At 39.0% G+C, this 19,233-nt stretch overlaps 1 protein-coding gene across 1 annotated transcript; it reads right to left on the bottom strand.

Moving 5' to 3' along the window:
- Positions 1-17,192: 17,192 nt before the first annotated feature.
- Positions 17,193-19,233, bottom strand: LOC109200690 (nuclear factor 7, brain-like). The gene is made up of 2 exons (XM_019356271.2): positions 18,958-19,233; positions 17,193-18,857 (listed from the first exon to the last, which is right to left on the bottom strand). The coding sequence occupies exon 2, from the start codon at positions 18,838-18,840 to the stop codon at positions 17,407-17,409; it is 1,434 nt and encodes a 477-aa protein (XP_019211816.1). The 5' UTR covers positions 18,841-18,857; positions 18,958-19,233; the 3' UTR covers positions 17,193-17,406.

The raw sequence follows: 19,233 nt of genomic DNA, 5'->3' as shown, positions 1-19,233 counted from the left end.
TGAAAGAGCTGCTATCTCTCTGCTCAGAGGCTCCATCTTCTCCTTCATCATCCCACTCTTCTGCTCCTCTTCCTCCCTCAGTGCAGCCAGCCTGGCCTCCTCTTCCTCTGCTAGAAACTGCTGAAGCTTCTTAAACTGCTCCTTAATCTGCCTCTCTGTGTGTCGGGCCTGGACCTTAATGTGTTCTGCTGTTTGATCAAACTTCACTTGAACTTCTTCACAAACCTTTAACTTCTTCTTTAAGGGCTCCAGAGTTTCCTGAAGTTCCTTCTTGTGTTGTTGTGCAACTTCATCGATGGGTCTGAATCTGTGATTGGTGTGTTTTTCTGAGGCACAGCAGACGACACACACTGGCTGCTGATGGTCCAGACAGAAGAGTTTGAGTTTCTCAGAGTGCAGACTGCAGAGAGCCTCTGAAGCTCTCTGATCTCTCTCCTGTAAGAACGACTCACACAGGTTCTTTAAAGCTCGGTTTAAAGGTGGTTCTTGCACTGATATTTCCTTACAAACTGGACACTCGTGTGTTGGTCTCTCTCTCCACCATCTCTTCAGACAGTCTTTACAGAAGCTGTGGCTACATGACAGAAGAACAGGATCTCTGAAGACCTCCTGACAGACCGGACAGCAGAGATCCTCCTCTGATCTGGAAGCCATTGAGTCTGTGAGTGAAGCTGAAAACAGCAGACAGGAAGTACAGTCAGTCCTGGCTCCCCTCCCTCCTCTAATACCTTCACTGAAACTTCCTTTGAGTCGTGGTTTTGCTCAAACTCACATTCAGTGTGTGGAGCGTCAGCAGCTTGAAGCAGCAGTGTTGGAGTTTTCCACTTTTCTCTCCTGTAGCTGGACTCACTCAGAGGAAGCTGCTAGTTTGGTCTGAGCTCAGTCTGATCGTCTCTCTTTACTGAAAAAGAAGAACATCTTGTTTCCTGGCTTGTTGCATTTGAGTGATGTGGGGGAGGGGCTTTATTCACCTTCCTTTTGTGTGTGAGAGCAGAGACGTTCACCACATAAAAGAAAATGAAACCTTTGGTGAATGTTGTAAAAAAAACAGTAGACTCAGTGGTGCAGCTGTTTGGCAGCTTTTATTTCAGATTTTGTTCTTGTTATTTGTCAGGTTTCCCAGCAGTGGGAGTGTAATGCAGTCACACAAACACAGGTAGTGTTGAGGTGGATTCAGTTTCAGTTTCAGACTATAAAAGTGAAATCGGTAGTAAATGTGTGTTTCTGGTTCCTCAAATAGATTGTTGAGGTCAGAGGTCAGAGGAGAATGCACAGACTTCCTCAAGCTGATGACGACAGCAGTGACTCACATCACCACTCCTTATAATCAAGGTCTGCAAAAGATCATCTCTGAATACACAACACATTGAACGTTGAAATAGCTTGGCCACCTGGTGTGGCAGAAGGCCACACCAGGTGCTGCTTCTGTCAGCTAAGAGCAGGAAACGGAGGCTATGATACACATAGACTCAACAAAAGTGGAAAAAAACTGTTTCCTGGTCTGATGAGTCTGCTAAAGTCTTCCTAAATATTCATGTTTTGAATCTGTTATAAATAGCATGAAAGCATGGATCCATCATGCATCATAACATGGGTTCTGGCCTCTGGTGCTGTAATGATGTGGGGATATTTTCTTGGCAGACTTTACTACCAAATAAGTGCCATTAAAATTCCACAGCCTACCTGGGTGTTGCTGCTGACCGTGTCTTTTCCTTTGTGACCACTTTCCTCACACTCCATGTCTCACTCCTCTGACTCAGGCTCCATCCAGATTTCATCTTGGCCCTCTCCCTCAGCTCTTTGCTGACCTTGAAAAACGTTCTTTTTTCTTCTGCTCAGCTTTGATTCTGAAGAAGCCATATGGCCTTGCAAATGTTGGCCCCGTTCTGTGTTACAACCAGCATCACTTTCTCTTCCCCTGCAGCCAACACTTCCCTTCACTATACTCTCAGAAAAATGATGGTTCTTAAATGGTTCTTCAGATGTCTTCATGGTTCTTTAAAGAACCATCATACGTCAAAGAACCTTTTTATTTTGTGGATGGTTCTTTAGCTATTACAAATGGTTCTTTAAAGAACAAAAGGTTCTTCATCCTTAGCTATCTGAGTTTGATGGTGTAAAATGGCATAAATATTTATTCACTATAATGAGGCTGTGAATTATACTGTGTGTTTTGTTTGTGTGCATGTGTGTGCGAAGGGGGAGGGCGGGTTACCTGGCAATTACCATTTAAGAGCAGATGGTAGGAAACTGAATATTCAAATAAAAGTTAGAAATACTTGCTTAAAAATATACTGGTGGCAGGGGTGGGGGCCAAAGCCTAAAGAAAGACCCTACCCCCCACACCCCTAACCCCGCAAACCCACTGATCACAAATAATGTGGTAATAGAATATGGAATTTATTATTAAGATGTTTATGAATATGGTGAGTTAACAAACAGTAGACACAATACACACATCCAAATACTGTACTTTTTTTTTTGCTATGTGAATGGGTGAATGACTGAATGTAGTGTAAAGTGCTTTGGGGTCCTTAGGGACTGAGTAAAGCGCTATACAAATGCAGGCCATTTAGTTTTACATTTTAATAAAGTATTACTATTTTCTGCTTCAAGGCATTACTTTTGAGATTATTATATGTATTAGAAAATATAGCATAATGATAATACTAGTTATTGTAAACTTTACAAACCACCCAGCAGTATGTAAAGTCAAATTATAAAATACAAGTAAATAACAAGTGCACAACAGAATGTCAATGTGTTCATTACCGACACACTTACTTAGTTTTGACAAAGCACACTGCTTAGGTAAAGGATCTCAGTACTTGTTTATCACTGAGCAATTTGTTAATATGTGTTTCGAGCCAAATAAATGACAGGAAGAAAGAGAGAGAGAGAGAGAGAGAGACGTTAGAACACATCGTCAACCTCCCGAAAGGGGGGGGGGTCAATTGTTGATATGCGCATGCGCAGGCAGATTGCGCGACCGGCGGGCTTTGAACTTTCTAAGGGAAAAAACACTTTCTCACGGACGGTGACAGCGAAACGGATAACAGTCTTCAGTATCTGCTGGTCTTTGAAGCTCTGGATTCTGGGACTGTTGGAAAAGGTAAAACGTTTTCATTAAAACCTTTTTACTGTTTTGTTTTTGTTACTCGTCATTGTAGCTTGCTGTTAATGCTGTGCTAACAATAACAGTTAGCTATGTTACATACGTTAGCCGTTGACGTTAACACAATTTAGTATCGGTATACAGAACTGTTTTCCTAACAAAACCACTGTTATAATTAAGTGAAGGTGCTCCCAACTAATTTGAACCTTTGGCTTCTAAAATATGTGGTTCTATTGCGTGCTGTGTACATAACGTAATGTCAGCTAGACCGATATTAAAATTTATAATATTGTTAAAGTCACTAAAATGGCGCCTGAAGCCTGTTGTGATGTGAGCTGTGTCTGCTCTAGAAACTCAGAAATTCAGTAGAGCTAAACCGTACATTAAATACTCACATCAGCCTGTACTTTGCATTCTGTAAGAGCTGTATAAAATACAGCAATGCATAAGTGTTTTGAATGAATAGAAATGTGACACATAAGAAGATGTGTCTTTGACTGTTACTGTATAACTTATTTTCGGACTAGTTGACAAGTTATGCTCCGGCCATTTGATGTTACCAAGATGATGTCCTTTTGTAATATAGTTAAATTTTCTTTGGACATTTCATTTATCCACCATCATACATTAACCCAAGAAGAGGTCATTATACTAACAAGAGGTATCAATGCTGGGCCAAAGTTCAGCTCATGGTTAAAGTTTGTAATCCAGCCAGGGTGTAAATATCACTCAGCAGCCAGTCGTAGAGCTGAAGCAGGTAGCATCAAAACAGCTGTGGCTACAACCATAGCTTGCCTCCACCAGTGTATGAATGTGAGCGTGAATGAATAATGGCATTGTAAAGCACTTTGGGTGCCTTGAAAAGTGCTATATAAATCCAATCCATTATTATTTATTTTGAAAGATTTAAAATGGTTCTTTAAAGAACCACTCAAAAAAGGTTCTTTAAAATGGTTTTTTAAAGAACCTTTTGAAGGACCTTTTTCAAAATGGTTCTTTGAAAAACCATTAAAGGTGCCCCAAAGAACCATTTCTTGATGGTTCTTTGGGGCACCTTTAAAGGTTCTTCAATGAACCACTGAAAGAAATGGTTCTTCAAAGAACCATTGTTTGAAAGGTTCTTTGTGGCACCAAAAAAGGTTCTTCTATGGCATCAGTCTAAAGAACCACTTTTGGTTCCAGTTGGCACCTTTATTTTTCTGAGTGTAGAGACTGTGATTAGTCCAGCACTGCTCCCTTGAGCTCAGAGAACCACCCTTCCCAATCTCAATAAAAATATTCACCAATGTTTCCTCTTGCTTGTGATGTTTCTGTCAATTAACTAACAAGTAACCATCAGGTCGCCATAGGAATCACTTCATTGATGTTTCTTGTGCGGCTGTTTTGGGATGCTAGCCTGGGGTTAGGTTATTTTCCTGGGGATGAGGACTGGGCAGTCTCCCTTACCTTCTGAAGGTAGGCAAGGTTAACCCTCTTGTGCAACCTTTTCAAGTGCACCTTAAGGTTTGTAGGATTTTTCCTTAAAAAAATCTCCCACATATTTTATCACATTCCACTACAAGATGCACGATGCTATGCGTGGACGGAGCAGCAACACAGACGACTTGACTGACGTACGTGCCAGTTGCTGGCATAATGTGGCTCAGCATGAAGAATAACTGCAAACTAGACTTTATATTCATGCTAGCCTAATGTATGACACACACACATTGAAGTCTAAGCACATTTTCTCTATAAATTCAGTTAATCTTAATTGCTTTTGTGAGTTCTTACTACAGTTTCAGTTACACACTCACACACACGCACACACAAATCTCTCTCTCTCTCTCTCTCTCTCTCTCACTCTCCATATATATATATATGTATATATATATATATACATATATATATAACAATTAGAACAGTGACCTAATTACAAAAAGAATTACAAATAATAAAACCTATATACATGACCTGAAAATAAAAGGGGGAGCTCACAAATCTTTCTCAAATAAAAACATATTCAGTAACGCAACTTCATATGACTAAATGAGTGGGATTCTGCATGCACACCTTAAAGGGAGAAGAATATCAGAACACGTGAGAAACCACATGTATGCTCCTATGAGCATGACCTAACCTAAGATCAGGAAAATGAGCAATTTACACTAAAGTGCTAGTACTTCAATTGAATTGAATTGAATACAACTTTATTGATCCTGAAGGTTGACCCTGAAGGATACTGGGTTAAGACTGCCGACCTTTGCCAGCGCCGTCTTACCCTTCCGACCATACATACATTACGCAAACATCACATGGGGAAGACAGGTCAGAGAGGTATAACAATGGAAAATGCACAACATGAGGAAAGATGAGGAGAGTCAATCAGAGATCAGTTTGAGAACAGAAAAAAAACACCTCAGCACACAGCACATGAATGATCACATCTCACAACATAGCAGACATAAGCTTCGAAGGCGTTTGGAGGGTGTTTAGGGGTGAGTGTAGGTCTGTGTCAGTGTACATGCGTATGTGTGCTTGTGACTGTGTGTGTGTTCCGTGTTCAGCCGAAAGAAAGTGTCCCTTCACTCAGTGACTTTTTAATCTGTTAGAGTTTATTTTCCTACAGGTGTGGGATTTGGCCCAAGCCCAATCAACCATAAATTTAAGAGTTTGTTTCTTCTTTCGTGCTTATTTAAGTTTAGTTTTTTTTTCTTGTGTTTGATGATTGCCCTGGCTAACCCGTGGTTAACATCACAGAGCAATAAAGTGTGGGTGATGCCTTCAAAGTCTGCAGACATACAGACTCACAGAAAATGTTCAAGAGAATTTTTGTGAGACCTCAGACTCCTCCAGTTACTCTGGGACAGCCTTCATGTCTGAGCAGGGACATTGGGTTTTGGACCTCTTAAAGCCATTGATTGAAAGTTATATAGTAAACACAATTCAGCTATAAAGCATAACTGCAGCATGTGTATAACATACTTCCCAAATCCAGTATAACTAAACATGTATAGATTTCTCTGTAGTTTTCAGTCTGCTCTCTTTTCTCATCCTTCCTGTTTCTACCATTGTTTCTCTTTTTTAAATTGTAGAGATCACATTCAGGCCTTTTATATTTGAAAACCTCTGATTTTAACATGAACCTCAAACTTACAGAGAGAAAAAAAAACCTAAATAACCAAAAACACTGCAGAGCTTTAATTTCATGGAACTGTAACAATGTTACCTGATTTATCACTCAGTGTAAAACCCACAAAGTACTCATTCATTTACCAATGGAAAAATACTCCTTATATTCATGATTTCGTTCCAGCTAAGCTAATGAAACAAACTAAATTGTCAGTATTGGCAAGATGTGTTCTATAGTCAAATAATATTATTAAATAAGACATAAATCTATACAAGGTAATAAACAAATTGATAAATTTGCATGCTTCCAAATTTTTAAATTTGTACCTCTGGTTTTGTATCACTTTTTGTATACCTCCCTAGATGAATGCATTGTTGTTGATTATTTGTACGCAAAAACATGAATTAAACCACAGAACACATAAAAACCCTTTCAAATGTAACATGAAGAAAGTTGAAAGCTACAAAAATAAAAACAGACAAACATGTCAACACAGGTGAAAATACAAGTCAAAAACTAAGATCACAACTGTAACTATGGCAACACCAGCACAAGCTTTAACCACCACCTGCTCTGCTTACTAGAGTGACTGTGACTTTATCTGCTTCTCCACAGTAACAGTTAAGTTAAAGTGTCAAATACGAGGACATCCAGCATGCTTTGAAACTACTTTCCCTTGAAAGCAGTGATTCAATTTCATATCAGATAAGGTTTGGGATTGTTATAGTCTCATTGTTAAATGTTAATTGTTCAATCAGTTGTTCAATCTCATTTATGGCAGATACAGTTGTTAAACAGTACAAGTGGAAAAAAAGACATAAACAGTACAATGTTTTCTTATCCACCCTGACCTCCTCAAGCAGATCTCTGAGTCTCCTCACTTTCTTCTCCATCATTTGTGTAAGTCAGCAGAGGTTGCTGTCACAATGAAACAGAACTATGAATCCTAACAAACTGCACACAGACAAAGCCTGTGCAGTGACGTCCACAGAAGGACAGTGTCTAAAGTGTTGAAAAACACCCTGCAAAACAAAACAAGAGACTAGAGCCTATCAGGAAAACTAGTGAGTGGACCTCTGATTAAAGAATTTCTACCAAACTACAACTGCAGCTGAACAAATGAGCTGTTGGTGGAACTTTACACTCTGAAATATTGAAAGATTTAAAGGATGAGACAGCTCAGCACAGCATGTTATTAACTTCACACATGAAGTGGTTCAGTCCAGTCAGACTTAAGTTTTGCAGTCGCCATCCACATCCTGCTTCTTCATCCGGTCGTCATGGTAACTCTGGACTTTCCTCCAACGAATCCTGACGTCTGTCAGTCCTTCTGACAGCATGAGGCCTGACAGCTGGACAAAATGTGCAGATGATGAAAAACATGAAGCATAGTTTGAACTTGTGTCAAGTTTGTGTTGGTGACTGAACTGCTGACCTGCTGTGAAACCTGCTGCTGGATCTCTGTGCTGTGCATGTCTGCCTCTGACTGAAGCTTCATTTTCACCACTGTTTGCTTTGTCACTGCTAAAAATGAACCACATATAAAAACACAAACATTAGTGTTTTACATGATGACAGGATCTTACAGTGTTTGCATTCTGGACCTCACCTGTGAAACAGAAAAAATAGACTCTGACACCACAGTTGCCATCAGCCCATTTCCCTGCCATTAATTTTAATGCTCCACAGTATTCAACTGAATTTCCATTATTAGGCTCAGAAGGCTCCCAGTTAGTGAATGTGGAGATTGTGTTGTCAGACCAGAAGGACCAGGGATCCCTGTAGAGACCAATCCACACATACTGAACCCCTGATCCATTCAAAGTGAGCGTGATGTTGGATTTCTCCTCTTTGCTTCTTATACTGGTCAGGTCTGTGTGGTATGTCCTGCAGTACGACTGAGCCGCTGACCAGGAGCGACTCTCCTTCACTAAGATGTAACTTGTATTTTTGGCTGTAAAAGATTCAAAAAAGGATGAATTTTGAAACACGTTATGAATCTCATAAAATTGTAGGATAACTATGGCAACAAGTCATTTTTCCTACCATTGTAACACAGGAAAGGGTAAGAATCTCCACAGGGTCTATCATCCATCTGTGTTTGTCCCTGAAGAGCCACACAGTATTCCTTTGCATTTACACAGTCTGGTTGGCCGTTAGCCCAGATCAAAAATTCGTGTGTACTGCCAACATAAAACAGTTTTCCCTCCATGGACCACTTCCAGCTGTAACGATCACTATAGAGACCTATCCAAGCCCAAGCATTGATCCTTGGTGAAATTGAGAAAAGCAGTTGGTTGATGTCGCTGTTGTAGATGGTGACCAAGTCAGTGAAGTGTTCTCTGCAGTAACTCTGAGCTTCGGTCCAGGTCTTCAACTGGTTCACAAAGTGGTATTCTCTGGAGTGGGGAGGAAGAGTGGAACGTCCCCCTAAGAAAAATAAAAAGTTTTTATTGTGAAAACTGAATCACTGAAAAAGACTGAAAAATTCAAACCATTTAGTACCAGAAATAGTACTAAATGGAGGTTTACCAGAGACAGGAAGAAAAGAAGTATAAATAATGTGTTATATTAGTTAGGTAGATATTTCACATATTTTAACGTTCTCAAGAACCAGACGTTTTGATCTGAGTTTGTCTGTTTATTCCGTAACACAGGCAAATGGGCCGTTAACTCAGGGAAGAGTGCCCTTGTACAACACTTCACTTCAGCCCTATACAGTCACACAACAACAACAAGGACCCCCCTCCCCTTCCTGCACGCATTAACTCCCTTTTTCCTGCAGCACAACCAAACATGTATCTTAAAGAAATAACAACAGCGTGCAGAGATAACCAACCTGTCACTGTAAAATAACATTTAACCATCGTTACAATATTTTACTTTTACTTCTTACATTTTTACACTGATTTCTGTCCTTTTAGTTTTTATAACATTTGGTTTATCACATTTCTTGGTTCAAACCATTTGGGGGGAAGTTCGTATTTCACATCACGGTGCAACTTCAGACATCAAACTTCTTTGAGTCCAAATGGAGGGAATGATAACACATAAAAGACAGTCCTACTGGCAAATGAGCTATATTTTTTAATTCTATTGCTTTTCTCTACTCTATAGTCAAAGTGCAACAATTGTGTGCAGTGCAACCATGTACAACTAATATAGTAAAGTAAGTAAGTAAAATGTTATTTACATAGCACCGTTCAAGACAACAATCACAAAGTGCTTCACAGAAAAGCTAAAACATAAAAAGAGAAATCAACCAAAAACAATTTTAAAAAGATGGATTTTCAGCTGTATTTTTAAATGAAACCAGTGAGTCCACAGATCTCAGGCTCAAAGGAAGGGAGTTCCAGAGTTTGGGGGCCACAGTTACAAAAATGCTCATTTCCCAACAAGCAGAAGAGTAAAACCCAACTTTGCATCTTCTGTCAGGATCCTGGGTCTCCTGACGTAGTGTTTTCAGTTCTTTGTGATTTTTGTATTTTGTCAGGTTCATTTGTGATTTATTTTATGCTTCCTAGGTTTTGATCTCCTGCCTCTGCGCCCTCTGTTCTGTGTTTAAGTCTTCTCTGTCCGTTTGTTCCCCCCTGTGTTGTTGCCTTCTGTGTCTCCCTCTGTGTGACCGTCTATATAGTGATGTGAGTTATTGTGCTTTGCTTCCACCCTTTGTGTTCCGTGCTTTCGTCTTCCCTTCATCTATTTCTTTATGTTCTCTCTCACTCAGGGCTGTCTGTGTGTACTTCCTGTGTTACGTTTAAGGTCCATGTCTTGGTGTCAGTGTTTATAGTTTCGTGTCCTCCCCGTCCTGTCAAGTGTAATTGTCCTCAGCTGTGTTCCTTGTGTGCTTCCACTTCCCTCATTACCCTCTGTTCCGTGTCGCGTCATCCCTCATGCTGTGTGATCGTTTGTGTGGCTCTCTGTGGAACGTTAGGTTATACATTCCCAGTCTAGTTTACTTCATCATTAGTTCCATCATTTTCCTGAGTCTACAATAAACTGGCCTTTTGAGTTCATTCCCGTGTTGCCAGTCCTGCATGTTGAGTCTTCACCTCTTGCCTGCACACAGCGATTCATGACATCTTCAACCATAACCTTTTAGTCAGGACTTAGACTTAGTCAGAAAGAACTTGAGTGAGTTTCTCATGCCACCAAAAAATAGCCTTAATGTTGTTCTCCTTCACTATAGAGCATTTCAGTAGTGTGTGTGAGAGCGTTTCAGTAATAAAATGTAGTAAAAAAATGTCCCTTATGGCACCTCTTAGAAACACGCAGACAAGGAATACATGACATACTGACACAGAAGACAAGAACAGACTCACAAAAGGAGACATATACAAAAACCTAAAATAGAATAACTGATAATCCCAAATCAAGATCCTTAAATATATTCAATATAATATAAGAAATCAAAAGTATAAAACAAACTCAAAACTGCTGTGTCACAGACAGTGATGGGAATAACGGCGTTACTAACGGCGTTACTTTTTTCAGTAACGAGTAATCTAACTAATTACTATTCCTATTGTTACAACGTCGTTACAGTTACTAACAAGGAAACACGGTCCGTTACTATTTTTCAACAAACAGACGGTTGAAGCTGTGTTCAGCTTACCGCATCTTATATCAGTTGCACGGAAGTAGCTGTAAGTAATCTGGACGCTACAGCTTTAAGGAGCTGCGCGTGCTCCCGCGGACTGTCTACCATGACACCTGGAGCTAAGGGGGTAAAACAATTGCATGAGTGCTGCTGTTTGACTGAGGAAGAATAATAAATTCATGGTAAGTCATCACATTAAAGACAAAGCAACAAGGTGATATATACCAGTTTTTAAATTGTGTTGATAGGCCAATATATACGCGGCGTTTTTCCTCAATAGTTTCGTCACGTAAGGACAGCGCTAGCAAGCCCTCTCTGTTTATAACCCTTGAGAGAGAGAGAGCGAGTTTTGAGATGTGAGAGATTTGTGACGTTTAGCGTGTTTGGAGTGTGTAGTTAATGTGTTGTCTTGTGTAGTTCGTGTGTAGTGTTGTGGATAGTTTTGTGTTGTGTGTCAGAACAATGAGGCGACTGCTGTCTCCAGGTAGAAACAGCAGTGATACACCTGCTGCTGTCAGACCTGCAGGTATCAGGCTGTGATGTTCTCCTTTATAGTGGACAGAAATGATTTTTTTGGAGTGGCACAAATAATTTGTGTGGCATCTTATTGAAGAACAGCTGATTGTTCTGTAAATAGTTTGAAATGATTATTTTAAAAATCAAGGTAAAAGGTAAATGGATGCAAATAACTTTGTTTGCCTTGTTTGGATGATACCAAGCAAGGCAAAGCAAATAGTTTTTAAAGGTAAAAATGGCCAATTATACCCTGGACCCCAGAGGGTTAAACGTTTTTTTTTTTAAAGTAACGCAATAGTTACTTTTCAAGTAATTAATTACTTTTAGAATATTGTAACTCAGTTACTAACTCAGCTACTTTTTTGAAGAAGTAACTATTAACTATAATTAATTACTTTTTGAAAGTACCTTGCCCAACACTGGTCACAGACCCAGCCCCTGACACTGTGAGCAACTGATAAAAGTCAAGGGCATTTTACGTTCACTTCTCAGAAAGACAAAAGTCTTTTATGTTTGTGGTCAAATTGATCCCACACATGAAAAACCTTCCAAAGATGATCTATATAAAGACATATATTTGATATAAATAAGTAAAATTAAATGAAGGTTTAAGTAGCAGTCACTTAAGGTGCAAAATAGTTAAAGTTGATCAAAAATAATGAGTTTAAAATAACATATTAGATTACCTTAAGCTCTTTAGGTTTGCAAGACTGTTTTTTTTAACATCACTTAATTAATTTAATACCAGTACCAATGGATGTACCTTCATTCTCTGCAACACATCATCCAGTTCATTCCCTTTACAGTAGTAAAGGGAAATAGTGCACCATACTACCTCTCCTCTTCCCCTCTCCTCCTTCTTTGTCTAAGCCCAGCAGGTTGTAATATTACCCAGCTTATCAACAGCACTGATGTTAGAAAGTGTTAACTCAGGCAACTAACGATCTGATATGGAAATGTAATTCTTATCCACATATTTGATTTGGCAATGATTTGATTTCAGGTACCATTCTTTATGCAACTCTCACCATTTTATCTGGGCTTGGGACCGACACTAGTAATACACTGGCTTGTTGTTAATAACAGTAATAATAAGAATAAGGATGAAAAGAAGTCGAAGGAAAAAAAATATCTCATTTATTCCTAAAACTGTGGAATTATGGTGCATCAGTCACTCTAAAAAGTAATACAGAGGCTTAGTAAATATCACTATAAATATTGGTTAGATGGGCCTGATAAAATCTATGAATACTCTTTTAGTAATTATTTGAGTTTGATAAGTTGAAATAAATGTCTAAAATGTTAACATATGTGTTTGTGTTAAATTAAGGTATTTATTTACATTTAAAATTCAGTATGTGGTTCACAGAATACCTTCGCTGCATGTACTTAATATTTTTGTTTAAAATTGAATCAAAATATTTGAGAAATAAGTATCTATACTCATCAGTATCTTGTACTAAAATCATAAATTATTCAAATCAATATTATTTATTTTCAGCAACTACAACTGAATGACTGAATGTAGTGTAAAGCGCTTTGGGATCCATAGGGACTAAGTAAAGCGCTATACAAATACAGGCCATTTAATATTAAGTACAATTTTGATTATGTTCAGTTTAAAATATTAAGGAAATGGAACAAAATTTTGGATTAACTGACCATCTATATTTCAGTTGCATTGACCAACCATGTCAGTGTCATTTACTCAATTTTTTCATGTTTGTGTAACAACTACAATTATTAATTTCAACTTAATATGTTTAAGCTTTAGTTATTCAATTGATCAAGTATATTGAACAGATTTGACTGGTTTCCAATCTACTCAATATTTTTAAGTGTAAAAGTGTTGCCTCAAAAATTTTAAGTAAATATCAGTTTTAGTTTTTAGAGTGTAGCCAAAACGGATACAAAATTAAAAGTTATTCAACAAATCTAAATTAAATTTTTTTTAAGTAACATCTTTTAAAATGAATGCCGGTATTGTGGTATGAATAGGTAAAGACTGTCTCTCTGTTCTTGTAGTTGATGTGTTAATACATGCATTGTTTAAAGACTGTAAATGTAATCTGATTACTGAATGACATCAGTCAGTCTCTGTGTGTTTATAGACTATATTTCAAATGTTTAAGACATTAATATTACTGACCTGAGAGCAGCAGGATGAGCAGTAAACAGATTTCTTCCATTCTTTGCTTCTGTATAACAGAAATAATCATCATATTCTTATTGTACCATAATTATTATTGAAGAAGTTTATTTAAGGTTTCTTATCTCCAGTCTAAGTTTCTTAGTATATAGTTTATATACATATACAAAATACAATACATTTTGAATATTTAAAATCTGTTGCGTCTTTTAAAAATGGTTTAAATAACAATAATAATTTATAACCTCTAGAATAATCTTTAGAATATAAACATATACAAGAATATAAGTTTAGAATTGATGATGCATATCCTACCTGACAGCTTATCTTCTCCTCTGTTGACTGAAGCTGACTTTTAAGAAGGTCTTTGTTTGTTCTTTTCATATATTTTACTGTCAAATGAGGAAACCAGAAGGGAGTGACCTCTCTGTAGAAACACACTTTTATCTAAACTATTATTGTATGTTCTGGGCTTTGATCAAAGGCAAAACCAGTTTACTGATCATCACTTTACCTTCTCTAATTGGAGATCTTACAAAAATTGCTGAACATGAAAATGTTTCATTTTGCTTCAGACTCAATATTGTAAATGAAAATATTTGATATCTCCAAGTTGGCCTTTTAGTAATTTTCAAAAAAGTAACAAGTGGACTTGTTAGATTTGTTCTATAAAACCTTTGAGGTTTTCTCAGGCTACTGAGTTTATACAGTCATTAAAGGGTTGGACAGTGGCACCAAAGTGTTAAACTTTTATTTAACATTTAACTGTGATATATTGACCAACAAGCATTTTATAATGCTCATGTTTCAAGAGTTTTTTGACAATAAAACAAAACATCATTCTCGAAGTGCTGTCACTCCTAAAACGAAATATAATGGTATTTTTGGCCATGTGACCATACCAATGCATCTATAAAACCAGGAATTCAGTATATGACATGCCTTGATGCTTAAAGAAACATAAACAAGGTTACACAAAGATTATTCTGCTTCACCAACATGCAAATCATTAGGAAAATCAAGCAGGAGTAGATAAAAACAAAAAAGCAAATAAGCTCAGATGCGGTTCTTGGAACAGACATAGTTGTTAGTAGAAACAAGTGGAGAAGGATCAGAGTGTGAATGTTAGGAAGCTTATTTATCATTCTCCTGTATTTTAACTTACAATGTAGTTTATAAGAGATTTACGTCATCAGCTTATTATGGTAAATGGACTGGTTCTTATATAGCGCTTTTCTACTCTTCTTAGCACTCAAAGGGTTAGGGTTAGTGCTTGTGCATTCACACAAGCACATTTTTCTAGGTGCTTTCTAAGTAACATTCACATACACTCACACTCCAATGGATGCATCGGAGAGCAATTTGGGGTTAGTATCTTGCCCAAGGATATTTGGCTAGGGGAAGCCAGGAATCGAACCACCAACCTTCCGATCAGTAGATGACCTGCTCTACCGCCTGAGCTACAGCCACCCAGTACATATACTGAGACTAAGTCAAAGTTAAAAGACAAAAAATACTAAAAATACTAAATAAATATGTTCCATCCATCCATCTGTTTGCTTCCTCTTATCCTCTTCAGGGTAGTGAAAGTCGCTGTAGCCTATCCCACCTGTCATAGGGCGAGAGGCGTGGTACACCCTGGACAGGTCGCCAGTCTGTTGCTAATGTTAAGAAATAGAGAGATATTTTTAATGCATATCTGCTCATTAGATTGTTTTATGTATAAAAGAAGGCCAGCTTTGAGACTAGGTCACAGGCTGACAGGAAACTGCATGTTTTTTGTAGAGTATGAGCAACAGACAGAGTGAAACTAAGTTCAGACAGCTTGCCCTGGCAACAGACCTTAGAAAGGGGAAGTTATTGCAAGCTGCACAGGAATTTTTAGTGCACAGGCATATTAATAGATAAGACACTGAAAAGAGGAACTTTGTCATATAAGGAATGTTGGTATCGAAACTGTGTGACGTGTAAAGTACCGAAATAACACCATATAAGACACATGTTGAGCTTGTAATTTTAGAGATCCTGCAACTGGCATTTGGGCTATGCAGGGGTCTCTCTCTTCTGGAAGACAATTGAAAAAAAAAGAAATATAAATGTTTTAACACACTATGAGTCGGTTTTCTCTGTTCTTTCATGGGGACAAACGAATCGGGGTTAATACTAACACACAGAGTCAGACAACGTTGCGTACTCACATTTACTCCTGCAGGAGTAAATGTGAGTACGCAACGTTGTCTACATTGCCCATAGGCGTGAATGCATGCATTCACGCCTATGGGCAATGTAGATTAATCAGTTAACGTATCCCCACTAAGTGCAAGTCTTTGGAGTACCAGAGGAGCCAGGGAGAACATGCAAAGTGTTTTCGTAGACAGTCAGTCATAAAGTGCTGTACACAGTGACACATGATACACAGTAATATGGGTTTGAAGGCAGCCTGTCCTGTACAGATGTGTTCATGTGTTCTGATTTAACGGCAGATTTCTCCACATGCAGGACAAAAAAATCCCTGCTTCTGTAACAAAAAAAATGAACCACATATTTGCTTTGAACTTAAAAGAAATAAGAACGTAGAACGTAGCCAGCACTACAAATCTTGGATCCTCAGCTCTTAGTTAGCGGTGAGCGCAGTGCACGCTACGTCCGCTGTGAAAGGGCCTTTATCCTGCATAGTGTGACTCAGAGCAATGGTCCCGGGTCAGTCCTGACTTTGTGTTAAACTAACCCTAAAGTAATAATAGTATTTCTAACCACTGATATACCACAACTTCTACCAGCTACCAAAAGTTAGGGACCTAGCTTGTATGAGCCTTGTGTGACCAACAAGGGAAAGATGGTTCACAACTTCACCTGAGAGTAAAAAGATAGAAAGAGTGAAGAGGTGGAGAGAAACAGAAAGAAGGAAAAACACTCCAGGCCAGCCAAGACTATGACACTATTAGATTTAAAGGTCCAAGATTCAGCTGCATAGCCTTTTTCTTCTGTGAAGCCAGGAAATAAACATCTTTTGAAAACCACAGCTGTTACTTCTCCACCTTCTACTCAGGTTGTTACTTATGAATGTTTTAACTTGGCTGGTTCTTTTCTATCTGAGCCTTTACAACAGTTTATATAACATACCTTGTTCACTTTTATTCTTTGTTTAAATGCTTTCTGTGTAGCATTCACACTCTAATGAGGTCAGTGTCTTAAGCAAGGATATTTGTCATGCAGGTTGGAGTAGCCAGAGCTCGAACCACCAACCTTCGGACTCGAAGATGACCCGCTCTACCTTCTGTAGTAGTAAGCGACCTTATTGCTTACTACTACTGCAACATTGAAAGTGCTTTATAAAACTATTATTATTATTATTATTATTATTATTATTATTAGTATTATTAAAAATAAGGATTTCTTCATACTAAATGAAACTGTGTTTGTTTAATCTGCAAAATTAGTGGCTGAAAGTTTAGATAAATGAAACGAATCGACAAACAGCAGCATTTTTTGGCTCTTCACACATGTTCATTATATTCTGATGATCCTGGATGGAGACAAACTACAGATAAGTGTGTTCAGCCCAACTAGTTTATCTCATTACAGCAGTTTGATGTTTCCCTTTGAATCCCCCTGAAGATACTGACAGTGAAGCACGTACATAATACTCCAGCCTTTCAACTCTGAGCTTATTTAGTTCTATTAATACACTGAAATCTCATTTGTGTCATGAAGAAAGTCTTTAATCAAACAGAATTCAAAGATCAGAAACATTTCATATATGTTGTTGAAACATGAATCATTGTTTCAACAACATATTTATTGTTGTCATAAACAGACAAGAAGACAACCATTTACACACATCAAATAGAAACATGAATCACTTGTAATGATTAGAGGCTTGATAGAATTTCAAATCTAGTTTGGGGAGTCATTCAGTGAGAAAACATGAAAGAATTTTCCATGTGAAAAGGTGGACAGCAGAAACTGAAACTCATCTGCTCCACTGACACCTTCACCGGCAACACCTTTACTTTACCACCACTGTTAATGTATGGAAACATCCTGTGACTGAAAGTGTGTGTGAAGGTGTGTATGTGTGTGTTAGTATCAGGATCAGAGAACGACAGCTTTCCTCTGTTCCAGTCCAGATTCACTCTGATCCTCTGGAGCTTCTTCTCTACTGAGAGATCAGTTTTAACTGATGGTGAGTGTGCTGAGTATTTACCTGTAGAAAACCATAATCTCCACAATCCAGACTCAATGTATCCCTTCCTCTGCACAGACTCTGCTAACACACCCAGAGCCCACCATGTACTGTCTCCAAAATCAACATCCCAGCTGTGAGTCCCTGAGTTAAAGCCCTCAGAGCCCACGACAGAGCAGGAATAATCAAACCTCTCTGGAGTATCAGGAAGCTGCTGTTCATCTCCTCGTCTCACACTGGTCAGATCTTCAGACAGGATGAGTTTTGGATGAGCCGTGTTTGGGTCCAGAATGAGAGGAGTGTAGGAGACCATGTCCTTCATGTTCTTCCAGATGTTGAAGGTCAGGTTGCCCAGGTGTTTGGCCTGGTCTATCAGAGCTCCTGAGGGCAGCTGTGGATCATCCAGCAGGGGGCAGCGCTGGACTCTTTCCACTGCAGCCTTGTAGTTGTGCAGGAATGAGATGTCTTCAGCTCTCAGCTCCTCCTCTGTGGCTCTGACTGTGTCTGAAAGAGCTGCTATCTCTCTGCTCAGAGCCTCCATCTTCTCCTTCATCATCCCACTCTTCTGCTCCTCTTCCTCCCTCAGTGCAGCCAGCCTGGCCTCCTCTTCCTCTGCTAGAAACTGCTGAAGCTTCTTAAACTGCTCCTTAATCTGCCTCTCTGTGTGTCGGGCCTGGACCTTAATGTGTTCTGCTGTTTGATCAAACTTCACTTGAACTTCTTCACAAACCTTTAACTTCTTCTTTAAGGGCTCCAGAGTTTCCTGAAGTTCCTTCTTGTGTTGTTGTGCAGCTTCATCGATGGGTCTGAATCTGTGATTGGTGTGTTTTTCTGAGTCTCTGCAGACGACACACACTGGCTGCTGATGGTCCAGACAGAAGAGTTTGAGTTTCTCAGAGTGCAGACTGCAGAGAGCCTCTGAAGCTCTCTGATCTCTCTCCTGTAAGAACGACTCACACAGGTTCTTTAAAGCCAGGTTTGAAGGTGGTTTTGACCTTGAAGATCTTCTGTTACAAACTGGACACTCGTGTGTTGGTCTCTCTCTCCACCGTCTCTTCAGACAGTCTTTACAGAAGCTGTGGCTACATGACAGAATAACAGGATCTGTGAAGACCTCCTGACAGACCGGACAGCAGAGATCCTCCTCTGATCTGGAAGCCATTGAGTCTGTGAGTGAAGCTGAAAACAGCAGACAGGAAGTACAGTCAGTCCTGGCTCCCCTCCCTCCTCTACGACCTTCACTGAAACTTCCTTTGAGTCGTGTTTTGCTCAAACTCACATTCAGTGTGTGGAGCGTCAGCAGCTTAAAGCAGCAGTGTTGGAGTTTTCCACTTTTCTCTCCTGTAGCTGGACTCACTCAGAGGAAGCTGCTAGTTTGGTCTGAACTCAGTCTGATCGTCTGTGCGTCTCTCTTTACTGAGGCAGAACAACATCCTGTTTCCTGGTTTGTAGCATTTCAGTGACATATAGGCCGGAACATCACTCAGTATGAGTGTGACAGCAGAGTGCAGACGTTTGTCGCAGATCAGAAACGAAACCTTTTCTCAAGCTTAGA

This window comes from Oreochromis niloticus, linkage group LG3 (assembly GCF_001858045.2).
Source record: "Oreochromis niloticus isolate F11D_XX linkage group LG3, O_niloticus_UMD_NMBU, whole genome shotgun sequence".
Classification (NCBI taxonomy): domain Eukaryota; kingdom Metazoa; phylum Chordata; class Actinopteri; order Cichliformes; family Cichlidae; genus Oreochromis; species Oreochromis niloticus.
This window is presented reverse-complemented; position numbering and strand designations above follow the sequence as displayed.

What these genes read in the sequence shown, in the direction of transcription:
- LOC109200690 (XM_019356271.2), bottom strand. Translation starts at nt 18,840, where the DNA reads ATGGCTTCCAGATCAGAGGAGGATCTCTGCTGTCCGGTCTGTCAGGAG.